The 22899-nt window shown below is 43.7% G+C and overlaps 1 protein-coding gene across 1 annotated transcript in view; it reads right to left on the bottom strand.

Moving 5' to 3' along the window:
- Positions 1-8433: 8433 nt before the first annotated feature.
- The window catches only part of VANGL2 (VANGL planar cell polarity protein 2), a 124056-nt gene continuing 109590 nt past the window's right edge, over positions 8434-22899 (bottom strand). Inside the window, exons 8-9 of the mRNA XM_073609529.1 lie at positions 21398-21629; positions 8434-8870 (exon numbers count right to left, since the gene is read on the bottom strand). Coding sequence (XP_073465630.1) covers positions 8610-8870; positions 21398-21629 — 493 coding nt within the window. The 3' untranslated portion in view covers positions 8434-8609. The remainder of the gene's footprint in view (positions 8871-21397; positions 21630-22899) is intronic.

Consider the following 22899-nt stretch of genomic DNA (forward strand, 5'->3'; position numbering starts at 1 on the left):
GTAATACTCCTAACACATACCTGTCAGCCAGGAGGGCCAGCAGGTGGAACGAAAAACCCTAAAACATGGCGTCTGTCCCATAAATACCCTCTCCCAGAATGCAACTCGGAGGACCACCTCCACCGAGTTATCTCCGGGACAGAAGAGCACTCATACGCTTTAACGTGTTGTCTTTCCAACACCGACCCAAGGTGACGACACCCACAGGCAAACTGGAACAGAGGCTAAATCTGACTATGTATGAAACAGATAACCCACTAAATTTACCTATAAGCGGTAGATTGAAAATCTACCAGCGCTACACTTGGATATCTTTTTATATCCCTTTCCTGTTTTATACAGTTCAACTACCTTTTCCCGCAGATCCTTTGACAATTCTTTTGCTTTCCCCATGACTCAGAATCCAGAAACGTCAGTGCAGCATTGGATGAAAGATGCAAGGGTCTGTCAGGAGTCCAGAAACTCATTGACCTTTTATACACACACACTAATTACAAGCAAACAGATCACAGGTGAGGATGGTTACCTTTAAGACCCCTTTCACACTGAGCCGCCCTGGGCGCCGGCGGTAAAATGCGCTATCTTTAGCGGCGCTTTACCGTAGTTTCTGTGGCGCTATTCGGCCGCTAGCAGGGCGCTTTTAACCCCCGCCAGCAGCCGAAAAAGGGTTGAAACCACCCGGGAAATTGCTGCTACAGCGGCGCTTTGCCGGCGCTGCCCACTGATTTCAGTGGGCAGGGGCGCTTTAGGAGCGGTGAGTTCACCACTCCTAATGCGCTCCAGAGAAGCTGCTGGCAGGACTTTTTCTGATGCCCTGCCAGCGCACCGCTCCAGTGTGAAGGCCCTCGGGCTTTCACACTGGAGTGAATAGAGCCGCTGTTTCAGGGCGCTTTGCAGGTGCTATTTTTAATGCTATAGTGCCTGCAAAGCGCCTCAGTGAAAGGGGTCTAATAGTCATTCTAACTCCTTTGTGTCAACTTGCGTGCATGTTATCAGGCCAAAAATCACCAGGGTATGTAATCTTTTGATCAGGGTCATTTGGGCCATTTCTGTTGCCATTACGATTTAGAAAGAGAAAACACAGTTGATTGATAATAAATGGCTTCAGCCAAACACTAACCATGAGTGAAAGAAAAGTTTTTGTGTTGCCATTCATAGTCTCTGAAAAATGGGCAAGAAATCAAATTCTTCCAGGGTAATATATATAAATATATATATATATATAAATATATATATATATATATATATATATATATATATATATATATATATATATATATATATATATATATATATATATATATATATATATATATATATATATATATATATATATATATATATATATATATATATATATATATATATATATACATATATATATATATATATATATATACACATATATATATATACACATATATACACACACACACACACACACACACACACACACACACACACACACACACACACATATACATACACACAATAGATAGATAGATAGATAGATAGATAGATACACACATATACATACATACATACACAATTTTTTTTTTTTAATATTACATTTTAATAATTTTTAAATCCTTTAAATTTAGTAATAAAAAATATATATTTTTTTCCTTTTTAGATGTATACTTTTTTTTTTATTTTAATACCAAATTTAAAGGATTCTAAAATGATTAAAATGTAAAATATACACACACACAAAATGTTTAAATCCTTTAAAAATTTGCGCAGAGACTTTAAAACAGATCTTCAGCCTTCCTGCATAGAGGAGCACAGAGACCCAGTGATGAGGTCATCAGCTCTAAAAAATAAGGCCCCACACCCAAAATCTACCGATGCAACGTGACAGAGTTGCTCACAGCTACCACGTTTTGACCGCGGGAAGGGCAGAATTCGGTTGCTATGAGTGAACACTCCTTTTCTTTTGCCTTTGTCCTTCTGTACATTTTTACTCACAAAACCATCAAAAAGCAAGAGAAATCTTCTTAAAAAAAGGTTTTATTTTTATACAAAAAAAAAAAAAAAAAGTTGTTTTTATTCAAAATGTAAGAAAAAAAATGAATGCCATACAGGTTGAATTCACTGCAAACTGTAAAAAAACATTTTTTTTTTTTTAATTTATATTTAAAAAAAAGGGGACAAATAAAAAAAACTAAATAAACTAAATTTTACATTTTACAGTATTCTACAGACATGCACATTGTAACCAGCCCTGACAAAAAGAAAACAAAAGAAAAAAAAAAAAAAAAAAAATTTAAACTTTTTTTTTTCTTTATTTACAATCACAGGCCCATCTTTTCATTACCCCTCCCCTTCCAAATAGAACGTGCTGTCCAGACCGGGAAAAGTTTTGCATTTGAAAATATGTTCCTCTGGATTGCAGCTTATATCTGAGGCTTCTCATGCAGGTTTCACAAGAGGAAAGAGAAACTGCCTGTGCTGCTTGCATTCAAACAGATGGGCCTTAAAAGAAGGGAATATAGGACAGACCTGTCTGTAAACAGGCCCACAGCAACTGAATGAGGGTCACTGGCATGAGTGCCAAATGGAAGCCATATTGTTAGGCCCCTACAACCTGCTACATGAATGCAAGAAGAGACCTGGGAGGTGCATTATGCCAACACATGGCAAGGGACCGTAAAAGGGAGGGGAAAAGAATGGTTATGAATGCCGTACAACTCACAAAAACCTAGGTGTATAGTAAGAACAGCCTCAGCCTCTGCCCAGGCCACACTTCCACTAATGCCCTGGTGGTCATGACTAAGCGCCATATGTGGGATCGAAACGCGTCGGAGGGCATATGCAGGACAGAGTCTGGTCTGAGGTTGCTCTTACTATATACCTAGGGTTTTGTGAGATGTACAGAATCCGTATCTATTCTCACCACAAGAAGTTAGTAGCTCACTGGATTTCTAGCAGATCAACCGAAAATCTAAATTTTCTGTACTTCTAAAGAAACAAAAACATAGGGAAATGTGTGTATTGTCTAGATCTACCGAAAATTTGTTTTTGTTAATTGTACCCATCTAAACCTAACATTCTAGCTATGTCACTACTACTACAGAGAATTCTCAACACAAGTTATGATGGCCCTTCCTTTGTCAATTCTGGTCAGGTTTGGCCAGCATTGTCCTTATTTGCTCATGTCTGAAGCAGAACCAATTACCACAAGCCACCAATATCTTCTGGTTAAACTCTAATGGCCAAAGACTAGATAACCTAAGGCAGGGATATGCAAGTAGCGGAACTCCAGCTGTCGCAAAACTACAAGTTCCATCACGCCTCTGCCCCTGGCTGTCATGCTTGTGGCTGTCAGAGTCTTGCTATGCCTCATGGGAATTGTAGGTCTGCAACAGCTGGAGGTCCGCTAATTGCATATCCCTGCCCTAAGGCATGTGGTTATCATATTTAAATGCTGATTTCTTGGGTCAAAATCACATTGCTCTGCTCTTCAGAGGCAGCCCTCCTTCCCTGTAGTCTCTAGAATAGCCACTCAACCAGGGTTTGATGGAACCCCTGGTTTCCTCCAGAGAATGTTAGGGGTTCCTTGAGCTGCGACTCATTGCCCTCCCATCTAATGGTGCCCGCATAGTTCTGAGGTCAACAACCCTTGGAAGAGCCAGTGGTCTGAAACCAATGATCTGAGCGTTCTGACCACTGGCCACCAATGTAAACGGCATTAAATCAGATGACTCCCAATGAATTGGTTCCCCAAGACCTAATAGTTTGAAGGGTTTTTTGAGCTGTGGCTCACTGACCTCCCACCTGATGTTGCCCACATACTTCTGAAGTCAAGAACCCTTGGCAGCGCCAGCGGTACGACACCAATAATCTTTTGAGCAATCTGACCACCGGTCACCAATGTAAAAGGACATTTTTTCAGATGACCCCTAATGAATTGGTTTTAGAAAGGCTGCCCAAGACCTGATCATTTCAGGAGTTCCTCAAAGGTTCTTTGAGCTATAGCTCATTGACCACCCAGATAATGGTGCCTATATAGTTCCGGGGTCAACAACCCCTTTGGCAGAGGCAGTGTTATAACACCAATAATCTTTTGAGCGTTCTGATCATTAGCAACCAATGTAAAGTGCATTTTACTCCGATGGCCACCAATTAAATGGTTTTAGCCAGGGTTCCCCAAGACCTGATAATATCAAGGGTTCATCAAGGGTTCTTTGAGCTGTGGCTCATTGACCTCCCATCTGATGGTGTGCACATAGCTCTATGGTCAACAAACCTTGGCCAGTGTTATGACACCAATGATCTCTTGAGCGTTCTGACCACCAATGCAAAGGGCATTTTCTGTGATGACCCCCAAAGAATTGGTTTTAGCAAGGGTTCCCCAAGACCTGATCATTTTAGGAGTTCCTCCAGGACAAAAAGGCGGCTCTAAAATGTGGTTGTCAGGAAAATAGCATGGACAGCCCTCATGTGCCATATCCATTTTAGGAACAGCAAGATGAAAATGAACATTAGATAGAGTAGAAAACATGAAACTTGGCCTTATCCATTTTCCAGCAAGCAGTGACATCATAGACCTGGCCATTTTTTTTTTACTACCTGAATCATACCACAGTAAGGTCATCAGGCCCTAGCAAAATAATTGGCTGAAAGTTGGTACAACCATCCAAAATGGCCTTTGTGAAAAATTCTAATGGCCAAAAAATGTCTCTTGATTTAGCCTGGTAATTTCATACACAAGGGGTTGGGGGGGGGGGCAGTTGCCAATATGAAAATTATCAGAATTAGACAATTTTTTGCACATCTGTGCCCATTTTGAGTTCCTGTTGGCATTTTCATCATTACGACGGACACAGGATTATCTAAGGGTTTTCTCTTGTTTTCATCTAGTGTTATTCTTAGGCTACTTTGTGAAAATGAAAACTTGTGTGTCTGGGACAGAAACTTGTTAATATTTCCATCATCTTTGTCCTTAAATAGAAGGCCGAGAACACACATTTTTTTTTTCTTTGCCAAGTAAATCATAAGTGCAACTGCTGTATCTAATGGCATGGACAAAAATAAGGATCGCACAAACATTTTTCCAATTTAGGACAACTGGTTGAAAATAACATATTTGGAAACGGCTTAAAAAAAAAAAAAAATGTAAAAAATATAATGGAGGCCAAGACTTTGGACAAAGTCTTCAGGTCATGATTCTTGAAATATTGGATAAAATGGGGTATTTAAAAACCAACCGCAATGGTTTATGGTGCTGAATAACCAACCATTAATAGTGCCGAAAGCAATATACCATGTAGTACTAAGCAAGACTGGAGCGCCCAACTTTAGCCAGAAGTTCGTTTGTTCCAGTTTTGGACTGTCACAATGATTGGGGGACATGAAGTGAGAAGGTAAAGCCCAACAGGGCAGCAACAGAAAGAAGCTTTTAGTAGAATATGGAAATGAGAAAAAAGGTTAAACCTCCAACCTCCCCCTAATCAGACAGTTTTGCTGTTTGTGTGTTGGTCTTCCTGTGCTGTCGACACCCTTACTTAATCGCACATTCTGACAACAAAATCCATGTTTTTTTCAGACGGGTGTTGGCTCAAACTTGTCTTGTATACGCACGGTCACACAAATCTTGTCGGAAATTCTGAACTTCAAGTACGCGGTGACCTACGACGAGCCAAGAAAATTGAAGTTCAATAGCCAGTGCGGCTCTTCTGCTTGATTCCGAGCATGCGTGGAATTTTGTGTGTCAGAATTGTGTACACACGATCAGAATTTCCGACACTGGATTTTGTTTTCGGAAAATTTGAGATCCAGATCTCAAATTTTGTTTGTCGGAAAATGTCCAATGGAGCCTACACATGGTCGGAATTTCCGACAAAAAGCTCCCATCGAACATTTGTTGTCGGAAAATCCGACCGTGTGTACGCGGCATAAGAGTCAAGGTGTCACTAGGACTGAAGTCAGGGTTTTTACTAGTAGCAACCCAAACTAGATTAGGTTCTTACCCTTCCCTACTCTAAACAAAAATCTCCTGAGCGGGTCTTTTATCAGCTGTAGATGCCCTACTGCAGCTTCAGAATATACATATATATATATATATATATATATATATATATATATATATATATATATATATATATATATATATATATATATATATATATATATATATATATATATATATATATATATATATATATATATATATACATATACACACACACACACACACACACACATATACATATATATATATACATATATATATATACATATATACACACACACATACATATATACATATACACATACACACATTTTTTTTTTTTTTTCATATACATACACACATTTTTAAGCATTTTCTCCATTAGCCTAGGACAGGGGTCTCCAAACTTTCTAAACAAAGGGGCTTTAGACTGTGGCCAACAGGAGTAGAAAATGCCCCATCGTTGGTGCCATTGGGAGGAACTGTGCCCCCATCGTTGGTGCCATTGGGAGGAACTGTGCCCCCATCGTTGGTGCCATTGGGAGGAACTGTGCCCCCATCGTTGGTGCCATTGGGAGGAACTGTGCCCCCATCGTTGGTGCCATTGGGAAGAACTGTGCCCCCATGGTTGGTGCCATTGGGAGGAACTGTGACCCCCATCATTGGTGCCATTGGGAGGAACTGTGCCCCCCATCATTGGTGCCATTGGGAGGAACTGTGTCCCCATTATTGGTGCCATTGGGAGGAACTGTGCCCCATCTTTGGTGTCATTGAGAGAAAATGTGCCCCATTGGGAGGAACTGTGCCCCATCATTGGTGCCATTGGGAGGAACTGTGCCCCATCTTTGGTGTCATTGAGAGAAACTGTGCCCCATTGGGAGGAACTGTGCCCCATCATCGAGCCCCATTGTTAGTGTCACTGGGATGAGCTGTGCCCCTTTGTTCATGTCAGTAAATAAAATAGTGCCCCAAGTTTTGAGACCAATGCCCTAGGACATGACAACTCAGCAACAGCAGCTGGTACTCTGCAGCACAACTAGTAAGATTTCAGAAGGTTTAACATTAAAAACCATTAGATAATTTTTTTTTTTTTACATTCATCTGTCACCTCTAGCTTTTCCAAGGGGCAAGAGGAGGCCTACATCATTAAAAAAAAAAAAAATAACCAATTTGCAAAACCAACAACCAAAAGGGTTAGGTAGTGTAAAAACAACTTTATTTTTTTAATTATTTTTTAAAGTCCTTCAGTAGTGGGATCCTAGAAATGTCAACTTTTTTTTTTTTATATACTAAAAGTGAGACATTACAATGGAGAAATAAAAAACAAAATATGAAAAAGTTGACCTGGAAAAAAAAAAAAAAAAAAAAATACATAAAATGTGTTCGCAAACACCACACACACTTTTCCTGTAGACAAAACATTCTCAAAAGTAGTAGAGTCAAATTTTTTTTTTTAAATTGCTACAATTGGGTGACCGTGTTCATATCTCGCACTTTTGGAGCAACACAGAGACACAAAAAGAAGAACTTCCAACATTAACACACCCGAAATAATCATGTCACCTGGCCAGCCAAACCTTGGGAGTCTACGGACTTCGGCGGTAAACGAGATGATGTGAGAAATTAGTGCACTTAGTTGACAAGTCAATACATTATTGGAATGTAACAGTCTGAAATTTCCCGGTCACCACCATCGGACAAGAAATAGTTCAAACAATCGAGCTCACATTTTCTTTTTTTTTTCCCCTCAATTGAAAACCTTGACATGTTCATGGTGTATTCTACTAGTGTATTCAGACCGCCCCCCCCTCCCCCCCTTTTTAAAAAAAATGGCAATATATTTCTTGAATTTAAAAAAATGTTAAAATCAGGGATGTACATTTACAGAATTAAAGTTACAGTTTTGTACAAATTTTTGAAAACAAAAAAACAAAGAAGACAGCGCCACAGTTTAGTGGTTTTCTGAGAACTGTCTGAACATACAAAAGATTTCAGTCTATGAGAATTCCTCGCCCACCCAAGCTAGTACGATAGTTGTTGTGACCTTTTTACGAACTAAGCCACTTTTTTTTTGTCTGGTGTCGGAGAAGCTCGTGAGCTGAAGCTTCAAAAAATTTTTTTTCCACAGTTAAAAAGACGGGAAAGCACCAGGGATGGACAGTAGAAAAAGCCTCAGCTGATAGCCCTTAAATTTGGCACCAAACGTGAATCTTTTATGGCCTCGGCTGGTGTAAATGGTTGAAGCAAGGTCCTCCTGAAGCACTCAGAGTAAACGTGGTCCATTGTTCTAATTCTCAGCGGATGTGAAGAGTTGTTGATCTTTAATTATTGCTGAGATGGTGGGAACAAAATGAACTGAAAGCTCTGGAAAACAGAGTCAATAAGCGCCCTGATCACTGGAAGAATGGATTTGTAGCAAAATGGAAGTTTTGATGGGTCTTCAGTTCAAAAATCAAGTTTATGAACAATGGATGTTCGAGAAGAAACCATGGTTGAGGTTTGGTGCACACCAAAAAAAGTCATGTTGATTTTGCCATAAGGTCAAAACAGCACAGACCCAAAAAAAAAAAAAAAAAGTCACCGAGGAAGAAAAGATGAACAACCATGTACACCTTAACTTTGTATCCCTTCTGTGAGTATGAAGGTCCAGGAGGGTTCAAACTGAAGTCTCTGACTGAAGCCTCATCACGAATTTATGAGATTTGGGGTCCACAAATTCCTCTGAGAGCTTAAAGAAAGGAATCTTTTTGGTGCTGACTACCAAGCTGAAATCTTGCCTCTTCAAGACGAACACAACGCCATCTTTCAATCCATTGGTTACCGGTTCCTCGCTGACCAATGTCCACTGCTTGGCTAGCCAGCGTTCTTTGTGATACTGGATGGTGGGCCCGGGGCCTAAATACCTCTCTAGAAAAGCCTGTAGGGTTAGAAAAAAAAAAAAAAAGAAACACAGACATTAGTAGCAGGAATGTATCGTGTGTGTGTATAATATATATATATATATATATATATATATATATATATATATATATATATATATATATATATATACACACACACATACATATACACACACACACACATACACAGACATATATAATACACATATACAGTTGTGCTCAGAAGTTTACATACCCTGGCAGGATTTATGATTTCTTGGCCATTTTTCAGGAAATTTGAAGAACACAAAAACCCTTTTACTCATGGTTAGTATTTGGCTGAAGCCATTTATTATCAATCAACTGTGTTTACTCTTTAAATCATAATCACAACAAACTACCCAAATGACCCTGATTAAAAGTTTACATACCCTGGTGATTTTGGCCTGATAACATGCACACAAGTTGACATAAAGGGGTTTGAATGGCTATTAAAAGGTAACCATCCTCACCTGTGATCTGTTTGCTTGTAATTAGTGTGTGTATAAAAAGGTCAATGAGTTTCCTGACAGACCCTTGTATCTTTCATCCAATGCTGCACTGACGTTTCTGGATTCTGAGTCGTGGGGAAAGCAAAAGAATTGTCAAAGGATCTGCGGGAAAAGGTAGTTGAACTGTATAAAACAGAAAAGGGATATAAAAAAGGTATCCAAGGAGTTCAAACTCTAATCAAGAAGTGGAAAATGAGGGGTTCTGTTGAAACCAAACCACGGTCAGGTAGACCAACTAAAATTTCAGCCACAACTGCCAGGAAAATGGTTCGGGATGCAAAGAAAAACCCACCAATAACTTCAGGTGAAGTACAGGACTCTCTGAAAACATGTGGTGTGGCTGTTTCAAGATGCACAATAAGGAGGCACTTGAAGAAAGATGGGCTGCATAGACGAGTCACCAGCAGAAAGACATTACTACGCAAATGCCACAAAGTATCCCGCTTACAATACGCCAAACAGCACAGAGACAAGCCTCAAACCTTCTGGCACAAAGTCATTTGGAATGATAAGACCCAAATTGAGCTTTTTGGCCACAACCATAAACGCTACATTTGGAGAGGAGTCAACAAGGCCTATGATGAAAGGTACACCATTCCTACTGTGAAACACGGAGGTGGATCGTTGATGTTTTGGGGATATGTGAGCTACAAAGGCACAGGAAATTTGGTCAAAACTGATGGCAAGATGAATGAAGTATGTTATCAAAAATCGGAGTTACTTACCGGTAACGTCCTTTTCCAGGAGTCTTTCAGGACAGCACCATAGAGAGACCTTGGCTCCTCCCCTTCTGAGGAAACACCGCCTTCAAATTTTAGATTTAATCCTCACCGCTCCCCCCGGCCCCTCAGTTCTTCAAGAGGATCTCCGGTTAGCTGGGGAGACACAAGAACACGTCATAATAACTCTGATCTTACCTGACGTTCTTCTGTGATGAACTCTTCACGAATGTCCCTGAAGTAGGGTGGGTAACTGTGCTGTCCTGAAAGACTCCTGGAAAAGGACGTTACCGGTAAGTAACTCCGATTTTCCCATCTCCGTCTTTCAGGACAGCACCATAGAGAGGATGAGCGAGCACCTTACCTTAGGGTGGGACTACTGCCTGCAGAACCTTACGCCCAAAAGCCTGGTCTTTTGCTGACAGAAGGTCCAATCTGTAGTGTCTCACAAACGTGTCGAATCTGGACCACGTTGCCGCTCTACAGATCTGCTCCGGAGACGCACCAGCCCACTCGGCCTGAGAGATCGCCACTGCCCTAGTGGAATGTGCCCTGATACCCTTAGGGGCTTCCAACCCGCTGACTATATAAGCCTGGCTGATGGCTAACCTTAACCACCTAGCTATAGTGCGCCTAGAGGCTCTGCCTCCCTTCCTGGTTCCTGAAAATAACACAAAAAAGGAATCATATTTTCTAAATGGTTTTGTATCCTCCAAGTACTGCAGGACACACCTTCTTACATCTAGCTTATGAAAACTATGTTCCCGTTCCCTCACAGGATTCAAACAGAAGGTGGGCAAAACAATTTCCTGGCCTCTATGAAAAACCGAGGCCACCTTTGGCAAAAAGGCCGGATCGGTTTTAAAAACTACCCGGTCCGGAAATATCTGAAAAAAGGGTGCCCTAATGGAGAGGGCCTCGAGTTCACTCACTCTCCTTGCCGTAGTGATTGCCACCAAAAACACCGTTTTGAGGCTAATCCATTTTAGCTTACACGTCTCCAATGGCTCAAAAGGTTCCCCTGTAAGCGCTTGTAAGACCAAAGAAAGATCCCACATTGGGAAGGGGGAGACCCTCAAAGGTCTCTGCCTACTCAATGCTTTAAAAAATCTAACGATCCAAGGATCGGAAGCTAGTTGTTTCTCCAGAAAAACACTCAAAGCGGAAACCTGTCCTTTCAGGGTGCCAAGAGCTAGCCCCTTGTCCGCCCCTGCTTGCAGGAACTCTAATGCCGCGTACACACGGTCGGACTTTTCGTCTACAAAAGTCCAACGGACGCTGACGGACTAAAGCTGGCTGGTAATCCGATCGTGTGTGGGCTTCTCCGGACTTTCAACGGACTTTTTTAGCCTCAAATCCGACGGACTTTAGATTTGAAACATGCTTCAAATCTTTACGTCGTAAGTACGACGGACCCCGAAATCCGCTCGTCTGTGTGCTAGTCCGACGGACAAAAACCCATGCTAGGGCAGCTATTGGCTACTGGCTATGAACTTCCTTATTTTAGTCCGGTGTACGTCATCACGTACGAATCCGTCGGACTTTTGTGTGGTCGTGTGTAGGCAAGTCCGTTCGTAAGAAAGTCTGCCGCAAGTCCGCCGAAGGTACGTCGGAAGTATGTCGGACAGGCTGTCGGACTTTTGTAGACGAAAAGTCCGACCGTGTGTACGCGGCATAAGACCGCTATAGAGCTGTGAACATCAAAGGAAGTTCCTGTGCACCAGCTATTAAAACGCTTCCACGTTTTTTGGTAGATAACCTGGGTTTCTTTTTTCCTGCAATTTAGGAGGGTCTTCACTAAGCTATCTGAGAAACCCCTGCTCTTCAGCAATTCCTCCTCAGTAGCCAAGCCGCGAGGTTCCATCTCTCCACCTGGGGACAACAGATTGGCCCCTGGGAAAGAAGATTCTCCTGAACTGGCAAAAGCCAGGGGGGTTCTGCTGCTAGACTTCTCAGGATGGAGAACCAAGGCCTCCTGGGCCAATGTGGCGCAATAAGAATGAGGGTTGTGCTTTCCAGCTGGAACTTAGCACAGCTGGGATCAGTACAGGTGGGGGGAAGGCATAACACCTGTCGAAAGTCCAACTCTGAGCCAGTGCGTCTACCCCTAGAGCTCCATCCCACCTGTTTAAGGAGAAGAAGAGATGCACCTTCCTGTTTTCTCTCGAGGCAAAGAGGTCTATGCATGGCCTTCCCCATTTCTGGGATATTGCCTCGAAAACCCCCTGGTTCAGAACCCAGTCGCCCTCTCTCAGCCATTTCCTACTGAGGAAATCTGCCACCAGATTTTGTTCCCCCTTCAGATGCACTGCCGAGAGGGATAGAACGTTTACTTCGGCCCATTTGAGAATGCTTTCTATCAGGGTCCACAAGGGTCTGCTTTTGGTACCCCCCTGCCTGTTTATGTAGGCTACAGCTGAGGAGTTGTCCGACCGGACTCTCACATGCTGTCCCTGAAGTTCCTTCTGAAACGCTCTGAGTGCCAAGGCTACTGCTCTCAGCTCCTTCCAGTTGGAGGATCTTCTTGCGTCCTCCCTCAGCCAAACGCCCTGAATCATCCGGTTCCTCATATGCGCCCCCCCAACCTGTGCCACTTGCATCGGTCGTGACGCACCTGGACACTGGCAGAACCCACTCCAGACCCTGTGAGAGATTGGACCCTCTTCGCCACCACCATAGGGATCTCTTGACCTGGCCTGGTATAGTTATCAGGGAGTCCAAAGACCCCTGACTGAGGTCCCAGATCCTCAGTATGAAGAGTTGTAAAGGGCGAAAGTGTAACCCTGCCCATTGAACTGCTGGAAGTGCTGCCGTCAGTAACCCCAAGGCTGACATAGCCTTTCTTACTGATATTTGTTGGCTGCCCTGGAGTAACAACATTGCCTTGTCTACCTTCTGGATTTTCTCCATTGGAAGGAAGACCTTTTGTTTTGTTGAATCCAACAGGTAACCTAGAAAGATTACCTTTTGCGATGGAGTCAAGTTGGATTTTTCCAGGTTTAAGAGCCAACCTAGACCCTCTAGAATGTTCCTTGTAAACTGCAGGTCCCGCGACAGCTGTTCCGGGGAAGAGGCAAACAGTAGTAGATCGTCTAAATATGCGATCACTGAGATGCCCTTGATCCGTAGGAAAGCTAAGACTTCTACCATGACTTTGGTGAAGATGCGGGGGAAGAGGATAGCCCGAAGGGAAGGGCCCTGAACTGCCAATGAAACATCCCTTCTCTGGTATTTACCGCCAGCCTGAGGAACTTCTGACACCGTTCTGCAATGGGAATGTGCAGGTAGGCATCCCTCAAGTCTACCGATGCCATGAAGCAGTTCGGAGGAAGGAGCGTTTTTACCGAATAGATCGAGTCCATTCGGAACCTCCTGTAGGTGAGCGAGACGATGAGCCTGAACTTCCCCGAGGGTTTGCGCACCACAAAAATGTGGGAGTAAAAGCCTCTGCCCATCTCTCCTTCTGGAACTCGAACTACCACCTCCTGTTCCTCCAACTCCTGCAGGGAGGAAAGGAGAGCCGCTGATCTCTCTGCGCATTTCGGTAGCGTGGTTACCAGGAGTCTGCATGGTGGAGGTTCTGCAAACTCTAACCTGTACCCTCTTCTTATGACTTCCAAAATAAAATGGTTGGAGGTGATCATCTCCCACTGTGGCAGGAAGGCCCCCAATCTTCCTCCCACCGTGATTCTGTCACTTTGTCTTTTTGGGCTGTTCAGGAGGGCGAAAAATAGCCCCCCCACGCCCTTTCCCTTTTTGTCCCCACCCCTTTTTCTGTTGATCAGATTTTGGGGGGTCCAATTTCTTCCAGGGCCGAGACTTTCTTTTAGTCTCTGCCGGTTTCCTTTTAAAAGGGAATGCCTTTTTCCTGTCGGCCGTCCGATCTAACACGGCTTCCAGACCTGGTCCAAAAAGCAAGTCCCCCGTGAGAGGAATGCCGCAAAGTTTAACCTTGGATGCGGTATCCCCCTGCCACGTCTTAAGCCATAAGGCTCTTCTTGCTGAATTGGACAATGCGGCTGATCTTGCGGACATATGCACCGATTCAGCCGAAGCATCCGCCAGATAAGCTATTCCCTTAAGGAGCATGGGAAAAGACGACAGGATTGTTTCCTTAGGCGTTCCTGCCTCTATGTGTGCTTTAATTTGCGTCAACCAGTACTCCATGTTTCGTGCCACCACTGTGGACGCCATGGCGGGTTTGAGGTTCCCTAGGGAAGAGTCCCAGGATTTTTTCAGGAGGGAATCTATCCTCTTGTCCATGGGATCTGGAAGTGCCCCCATGTCCTCAAAGGCCAAGTCAGTGTGTCTGGAGACCTGAGAAAAGGCTGCGTCTAGTTTAGGGGATTTGTTCCATACCAGCGCCTCCTCTTCTGCAAAGGGAAACCTACGCTTAAGTGCTCTTGAAAGGAAAGGTTTCCTTTCGGGGTCTTGCCACTCTTTTTTGATGGCGTCGACCAAGACCTCATGTACCGGGAACACCCTCCTTTTATGTTGCCCTAGTCCCCTTTACATCTGGTCATGGAGTGATAGCTTCTTCCTTTCCTCCTGGATTCCTAGTGTGGTATGAATGGCTCCTAGGAGCTCCTCCACCTCTTCCAGGGAAAGTTTGTAGCGAGAGGATCTTGTGGATTCCCCTTCCACCTCCTCTCCCTCCGATTCCCCCTGGGGATCTGAAGACCCGCTATCAGGCTCCTCCTCAACCTCGAGTCTGGCACCTCCTGGATTCTCTCCACTTCCCGAGGGAGCATCCATTAAGGACTGAGGAACACTCTGCTGTGCTGGTGGAGAAATAACCTGAGGCTGTGGCAACTGAAGACTGGAAAAAAGTGTCTTAAAAGTTTGCACAGTATTAGAAAGCTCCTTAACGGATGCTGCTAAATCTGAAGACTGTTCTCCTGACTGCTCCCTTACTAACCCCTCTATACATTCCCTGCAGAGGGGTTTAGACCAAGATTCCCCCATTGTGATTCTGCATGAGGGGCATTTTATCTTGGTATTGTGGGGCGACTTGCTTTTCTCTGTAGCTTTGCCCTGTGAAACAAATTAAAAAGAGGGAGCAATCAGCAAACTTATCCACCAGCACTACCACGAAGGGCCACCAGGGGTGCGCTTCCCAGGACCGACCACCACCAGGGACCCAGTCACAACCCTTTCCCCCCCCACCACCAAGGGGAGTTCTACACCTGTGCTGAGCTTTACAGGAAGAGGTAAGGGAACACCACCCCAGGGTTCCTCTTACCTTGGAGTGGCTGGTGCAGGATTCTCCTGGAGTGGTTCTTGAAGCCTCTGCTTCCGACATCTCCCTAGAGTGCAGTGGTGTTCCAAGCCCCTGTGTGCTGTCCCCACAGCAGGTCCGAGGCAGCACCAGCCGAACGCGCGGTCCGTTTTCATCACCGCGACCGGAACCGGAAGTCACGGGTCAGACGGAAGCACTGACCTCCGCCGGAAATGACGTCACCCGCCCTCCGACCCAGCGCTCAGAGCTCCCACGCTGGCTGCTAGTGCAGGGCGGTCTCCTGTGCCTCCGCCTATGCCACTGCTAGGCAAAAAGAAAACGGACCCCTCCAGCTTCACTAAGAGAAGCTGGAGGAGCATGATGTGCAGTCTTCTAAAGGTACCCAGCCACACTAGCCCCTTAGACTGCAGTCTTTTAAGAAATGAGCAGGGGGGGGAGAGAGAGAGAGAGAAAGAGAGAGAAAGAGAGAAAGAGAGAAAGAGAGAGAAAGAGAGAAAGAGAGAAAGAGAGAAAGAGAGAAAGAGAGAAAGAGAGAAAGAGAGAAAGAGAGAAAGAGAGAAAGAGAGAAAGAGAGAAAGAGAGAAAGAGAGAAAGAGAGAGAGAGAGAGAGAGAGAGAGAGAGAGAGAGACTGATCCACCTCCCTCTGCTCAGCCCGCAATTAGCCCCAGCCTCCCTGGCTCTTTAGCCCTGGTTCCTTGCGATGTCTCCCCACCGGAGGAAACACCAGAACTGAGGGGCCGGGGGGAGCGGTGAGGATTAAATCTAAAATTTGAAGGCGGTGTTTCCTCAGAAGGGGAGGAGCCAAGGTCTCTCTATGGTGCTGTCCTGAAAGACGGAGATGGGAAAAATACTGGAGGAACATTTGCATTCATCAGCCAGGAAGCTGCGCATGGGACGTACTTGGACATTCCAACATGACAATGATCCAAAACACAAGGCCAAATCAACCTGTCATTGGCTACAGCAGAATAAAATGAAGGTTCTGGAGTGGTCATCTCAGTCTCCTGACCTCAATATCATTGAGCCACTCTGGGGAGATCTTAAACGTGCAGTTCATGCAAGACAGTCCAAAAATTTACAGGAATTGGAGGCTTTTTGCCAAGAGGAATGGGCAGCATTACCATCTGAGAAGATAAAGAGCCTCATCCACAAATACCACAAAAGACTTCAAGATGTCATTGATGTTAAAGGGGCAATACACGGTATTGAGAACTGGGGTATGTAAACTTTTGATCAGGGTCATTTGGGTAGTTTCTGTTGCCATTATGATTTAAAAAGAGTAAACACAGTTGATTGATAATAAATAGCTTCAGTCAAACACTAACCATGAGAGAAAGAAAAAAGTTTTTGCGTTATCATTCATAGTCTCTGAAAAATGGCCAAGAAATCAAATTCTGCCAGGGTATGTAAACTTATGAGCACAACTGTATATACATATAGACACACACACACACACGTTTTTCAGTCGATTTAGGTCAGTTTTTATCAATTCCAGTCCTCAAGGCGCACCAGCAGGTCATGTTTTCAGGATTTCCCTCAGATGAAACGCCTGCGGTAATTACTAAGGCAGGGAAACCGATCAAATCACCTGTTCAAAATAATGGCAAGCCTGAAAACATGACCCGTTGGTGCACCTCGAGGACTGGAATTGAGAAAAACTGGTTTAGGGGATTGGATTAAAGGGCAAATCAATTTGTGTATGGATAATGTTAAAAAAAACATATAAAATAAAAATATTACTATTATTAAAATTTGTATAGCGCCAACAGTTCAATATAGAAGGTACAGGTGGGCCCTACTCGTGGAGCTTACAATCTAAAGGGAGGGGGGAGGTGGTACAAAAGGTAATAGGTGCGGGGGGGGGTTGATCTGATGGAGGCGACTCGGATACAGTTCTTAGGTGGAGGTTGAATAGGCTTCCCTGAATGAGGGAGTTTTTCAGGGATCGCCAAAAAGGTGGACAAGGTAGGGCCTGACCGGACAAACTGGGGCAGGGAGTTCTAGAGAATGGTACAGGTTCTGTAGAAGTTCTGGAGACGTGCATGGGAGGAGTTAACAAGGGAGCTAGAGAGCAGAGTCTTTGGAGGAGCAGAGAAGAGGATTTGGGCGATATCTGTACATGAGGTTGTTGATGCATCTGTGGGTGGCCTTGTATGTTGTGGTTAGTATTTTGAATGTTATATGGTGGGGATAGGGGAAGCCAGTGAAGAGACTGGCAGACAGGGGCAGCAGTCACGGATCGGTTAGTAAGGTGTATTAGTCTGGCAGCAGCATTCATAATAAACTGAAGGGGGATAGCCTGGGTAAGGGTAGGACAGTGAGGAGGGACTTGCAGTAGTCAATGTGGGAAATAACCAAGGAGTGAATACGTTTTGTGGTGTCATTAGTCAGGAAAGAGGCAAATTCTAGAAATGTTATGGAGGTTAAGGTGGCAAGATGTAGCCAGTGATTGGATTTGGTGGCTGAAGGAGAGGTCAGAGTTTGGGATTATACCCAGCACCCTGGCATGTGTGGAGAGACCAATGGTTGTGCCTTTGATCTTAAATGGTAAAGTCCTTGGGAGAGGATCGAGGAGAAGGAAATATTACAAGTTCAGTTTTAGAAAGATTGAGTTTAAGGAAGTGGTATAAGATCCAGACTGATATGTTGGTCAGAAAGTTTGTGATACGGGGGATTGAGCGGGTAAGTTGAGGAGTGGAGAGATTGGTTTGGGTATCGTCAGCATAGAAGTGGTATTGGAAGCCATTGGAGGTTATCAACTGGCCCAGGGAAGAGATATAGAGAGAGAATAGAAGGGGACCAAGGATGGATGTTAGGTACCCCAACAGAAAGAGGAAGAGGAGCAGAGGAGATTTTGTATGACACTGAAAGTGTGCCGAGATAGGTAGGAGAACCAAGAAAAAGCAGAGTCACGGAAACCAAGGGAGTAAAGTTTACTGAGGAGGAGTCAACCTTGTTGACGGCAGCGGAAAGGTCCAAGAGTATGGGAATGGAGTACTGGCTGTTGGTTTTAGCAGTTTTTTGGTTCGTTGGTGAGTTATAGTAGGGCAAGTTCAGTGGAATGTTGTGGGTGGAAGCCAGACTGTAGGGGGATCAAGAAGGTTGTCAGTGAGGTAGCAACTTAAAAAGGTTGTGGTCAAGAAGCTTGGAGGCAAATGGGAGCAGGGAGATGGGTCTTAAGTTATTCAAACAGGTGGGGTCCAGTAAGGGTATTTTTTTTTTGGCTTTTGTTTTTTTTAAGTATGGGGTAACCAGTGCATGTTCGAGTGGGTAGGGAAAGGTGCCAGAGGAAAGGGAGGAGGTTGGAGATGTGGGTTAGAGAGTTTAGGATAGAGCAGGAAGGTGATCGCAGTAATTGTAAGTGGACAGGGTTCAAGGGACAGGTGGGCCGTGGAAAGGAGTTTGGCAACTTCCTCAGTGGCAACAGGGCTGAAGGAGGAAAGTATCAAGTGCGTTGTTGAACCTGGTGTGTTGGTTGGGGGAGGAAGCTGGACATCTCATGAATTGTGTAGATTTTGTTTTTGAAATGGTTGGCAATCTCCTGGATGGTAAAGTAAGAAGGTGGGTGGAGGCAATAGGGAGGTGAAGTAAGGAATCAAGGGTAGAAAAGAGTTGACGAGGTTTGGCTTTTGATGAGAGTGGTGTAGTAGGTTTGTTTAGCAGTGTGGAGGCAGGAATTGTATTTGAGAAGGGCAGATTGGTAGGAGGGTGAAGTCTTGCAAGGATTTAGTTTTACGCCAAGCTCGCTCAAGACCACGGCTGCGTCTCTTGAGACTTCTGGTGTTGTCTGTTTGCCAGAGTTGTAGCAGACGAGGCCTGGTTCTGAGTGTAGCAAGAGGAGTGACTGTGTCCAGGGAGGAGGCCAGCATGCATGTTGTTGTAGATGGAAGTATGCATATGAAATATATAATAAAAAAAAAAAATAAATTTGTTTTTGGTCTAATTTTAAAAAACGTAAATCAAATAAATGTCAAGAAAAACACTTAAAAAAAAAATAAAAACATGACTTACAAACAAAATAAAATAAAGATAAAAAAATAAAATAAAAAACACAAAAGAAACAAAAAGTATAACAAACAATCTTCATCACCCATTAAATAAAATTAAAGCGGGGTTCCACCCAAATTTTGAACAATATCTGTATGTATTCTCTTCCTTGCCTAGATGCTGACATGCCGTTTAAAAAAATTTAAATCGCCGTAATTACCTTTTATTTTTCTATTCTTCTTTGCACTTCCTGGTTCTCCTCCCGTGGGAGTAGGCGTGTTTCTAGCCTCTCCCAGACTCCTGGGAGCTAGTCTCAGGCTTCCCAGGATGCCACTGAGCATGTGCGGGAACGAGCGGTGAATGCTGGGAGCACAGCATTCACCGCATCCAGGAAATAAATGCTTGTGGGCTTCAAATGCCCACAATGAAGATGGAAACCGCCTGCAGTGAATAATATAAGTTATTCTTTCCGATGAAATCTGACACAGGCGGTCATATGTGAGTATGTAATGCTGAGAAGAAAAGTTTGTGAATGAACTCAAAAAAAAAAAAAACTGATAGATAGGTGGATCCCGCTTTAAAATGTCAAAAGAAAAACACGTTTTTACAACAGAAAAAGAAAAAAAAAAATTCACACGTGAAATAAAATAAAAGTGGCAAAAGAAAAAAACCTTTAAAAAATACATTACACACAGAATAAAACAAAACAAAAAATAAACTACCTCAAAATGGTACCATCGTTAATAGGTCTTTAGTGAATTGATCCCTATACTAGCACTGCCCCTGTTTTAATGCCTACCCCACTGCACATATTGATGCACAATTCTGGACACATTTTTGTTCTTTATGCGGCGCCAAAAAATTCTTTTTAAATAAATAAATAAAATGGTAATGACAGCAAAAGCCAAACAAGAGTTAAAAATTGAGCTCATTACAAAGAGGGGAATAGCAGTAATTTGGCAATAAGCAGTCTGTTGACACACAAGAGGAGCATTTATGATCGTCACAATGACCCATTAAAAAAGGTCTTCATGCCGTTCCTGGTCGTACATTAAAGGCTTCAGGGTGTGAGCGACACATCTGCTCAGCACAGGACAAAGCCATGGCAGAGAAGCCACAATTAAATATAAATGAGCGGCATAAATATTTCAAGGCGTGTGAGAGCAAGGTACAGTAGCGACTGGTTAAGTGAAACCAATACCCCAGCGCTGTGGGCAGGAGCTAAAAGCTGCCTCTAGCTGCAATACACCTAGTACACACTAGGTGGCAGACTTGTGATTTTTATTATAAAAAGGTGAACAAAAAGCCAAAAAGAAAAAAAACTGCATATCATATTACAAGCGGAAAATTTACAGCTGAACCGGGACTGGGTGTAAACCGCAGTTTAACAAGTCACCCTACATGGGATTAACACCTCTGTTGGAAACGTTTCACAGGCTCCGTCACAAATAAACAGCGCAGGATCCAGTAACGTGAGAACCTAGTTTTGGGCCCTATTTGGAAACAAAACTGCAACAGCCGGCTAAAACTACAGTGGCTATAAATAGAAAAATATATAAACAAGCACTAAATAAAACAGGATTACATATTCATAATATGGAGTATAACTATGAAGTAGAATGGCATATTGACATCTGGGGGACCCCAGGGCAATGGCACCCCGACAACCAGCGGCCCCCAAGACCAAGGTACCCTGACACCGGGGGCTCTCAGGAAAATGAAGCCCTGACACGCAGTAGTCCCTGGAACAACAACATCCGAGGGTCTCAGAACAATGGCACCCTGATGCTTGGGGGTCCTCAAAATAATAGAACCCTGACACTGTGTAAAAGCACATCAGCACCCCAAAACGTGGGAATGTCCGCACAATGACATCCTGAGACTGTAAAAGCCTAGAACAATGGCACCTTGACAGTTGAGGGTCCTAGCACAAAAGCTCCCTTGTTACTTGGTGCAGAGCAATGGTACCCTGACACTGCCGGTAACAGCACAATGGCACTCCAACATGAGACATTAAAAAGCAGAAACATTTTCTTAGCATCACAATGAAGAAATTATCTCCACTAACCTTTGGTGTCATATCATGAGTGATACAGAACTCCAGGTGTTGAAGAATGCTCTCCATCGTGTGATACGGTTGCTGTTTCGTCGTGCGTAGATATTTCTGCATGGCTCTAGCCATGGAAGCGAAGATAGCCTGGGCAGCCTCTCGGGGATCCATGATCTCACGTGGGTTTTTCTGGTCTTCTTCTTGGAGACGTTTGATGTGGGTGAAGGCCTCTTCTACAGCCACCACCAACCTACGAAGGCAATATCAGCCAAGTTAGTAAACGGTGAGCAACTTAACCGAATTGTCCAATAGAAAAGCAAAAGGCAAGATCTTCATACTAGACTTTGAGCTCTTAGACCATAACATATCCTAGCTAGAGGCAACAGTGCTAAAGATCCGACACCATATGGTGTTGGCAAGAACCTGCACAGGTCTTGAAAACTATCTCAGTTTTCCTTTAGAACCACCCTGGATCCTAGGTCAAGGATGTAAATGAGGCTTTCTAAAGATCTGGCACCTTATGGTGTTGACAAGGGCCTATGTAGGTCTTCAAAACAATCTCAGTGTCCTAAGAGAACTACATTGGAGTCTAGGTAAAAAAAGGGGAGTTAATGGGGTTTCCTAAAGATCTGGCACCTTATGGTGTTAGCAATAACCTGTGCAGGTCTTCAAAACAATCTTAGTGTCCCCTACAGAACCAATTTGGGTCATGAGTCAAGGCTGTATATATGAGGTTTGCTAAATATCTGGCACTTTATGGTGTTGACAAAGGCCTATGTAGGCCTTCAAAAATGTCAGTGTCCCTAAAGAACCCCCTTAGGTCATATGTCAAGAGAGTGTATAAAGGACTTGATTGCCCAAGTCAAAATTTAGCTACTCCTACTCCCATACTAAGACCCACCCCATCATCCAACTTTACTGCTCTAACGTTCTGGGATTTGACAGTTGAAGGGCAAGAGCTAATAGCAAAAGGATCCCCCATATTTACAAGGGAAAATGTTGACTGGTGGTGCGATCACATGGGTTTGGTGTGATCACATGGGCTTGCCTCCACCAAGTCTATAAGTGTGCTGGGTGACTGTCCATTCTTTCAACTAATGTTGATTTACACAAAGCACAACAGGCACTGTTTACGATTACAAAAAACACACCAACGAGAACCCGATGAAAGATTTGCTCAATTTTCGTTGTTGGCGTCGGCCATTATTGTAAATGAGAGTGACATTTATCTACCCCGGGATTATCACTAACAGGAGGATGATGACAGTTTCCTCCCGCAGGCCTGCACAAGTCCTAGAATTGCTGTGACTGCCGTAGGAACGCAATGACATCTCTTCATCACAGGGGAGAAGAGAGAATTAACATTAACGATTAAGGGATACGGGATAATAATTCTTATATTCAGAGATGTGTGAAGGGACTTACACCGCTCAAGCTCCCACTCTATAAAAATTTTAATGAACGTACTTTGTGCAAGGCAGGGAGAACGTTTCAAAGTTACTTCAGAGTGCCGACATTTT

This window comes from Aquarana catesbeiana, linkage group LG13 (genome assembly GCF_042186555.1).
Source record: "Aquarana catesbeiana isolate 2022-GZ linkage group LG13, ASM4218655v1, whole genome shotgun sequence".
NCBI lineage: Eukaryota > Metazoa > Chordata > Amphibia > Anura > Ranidae > Aquarana > Aquarana catesbeiana.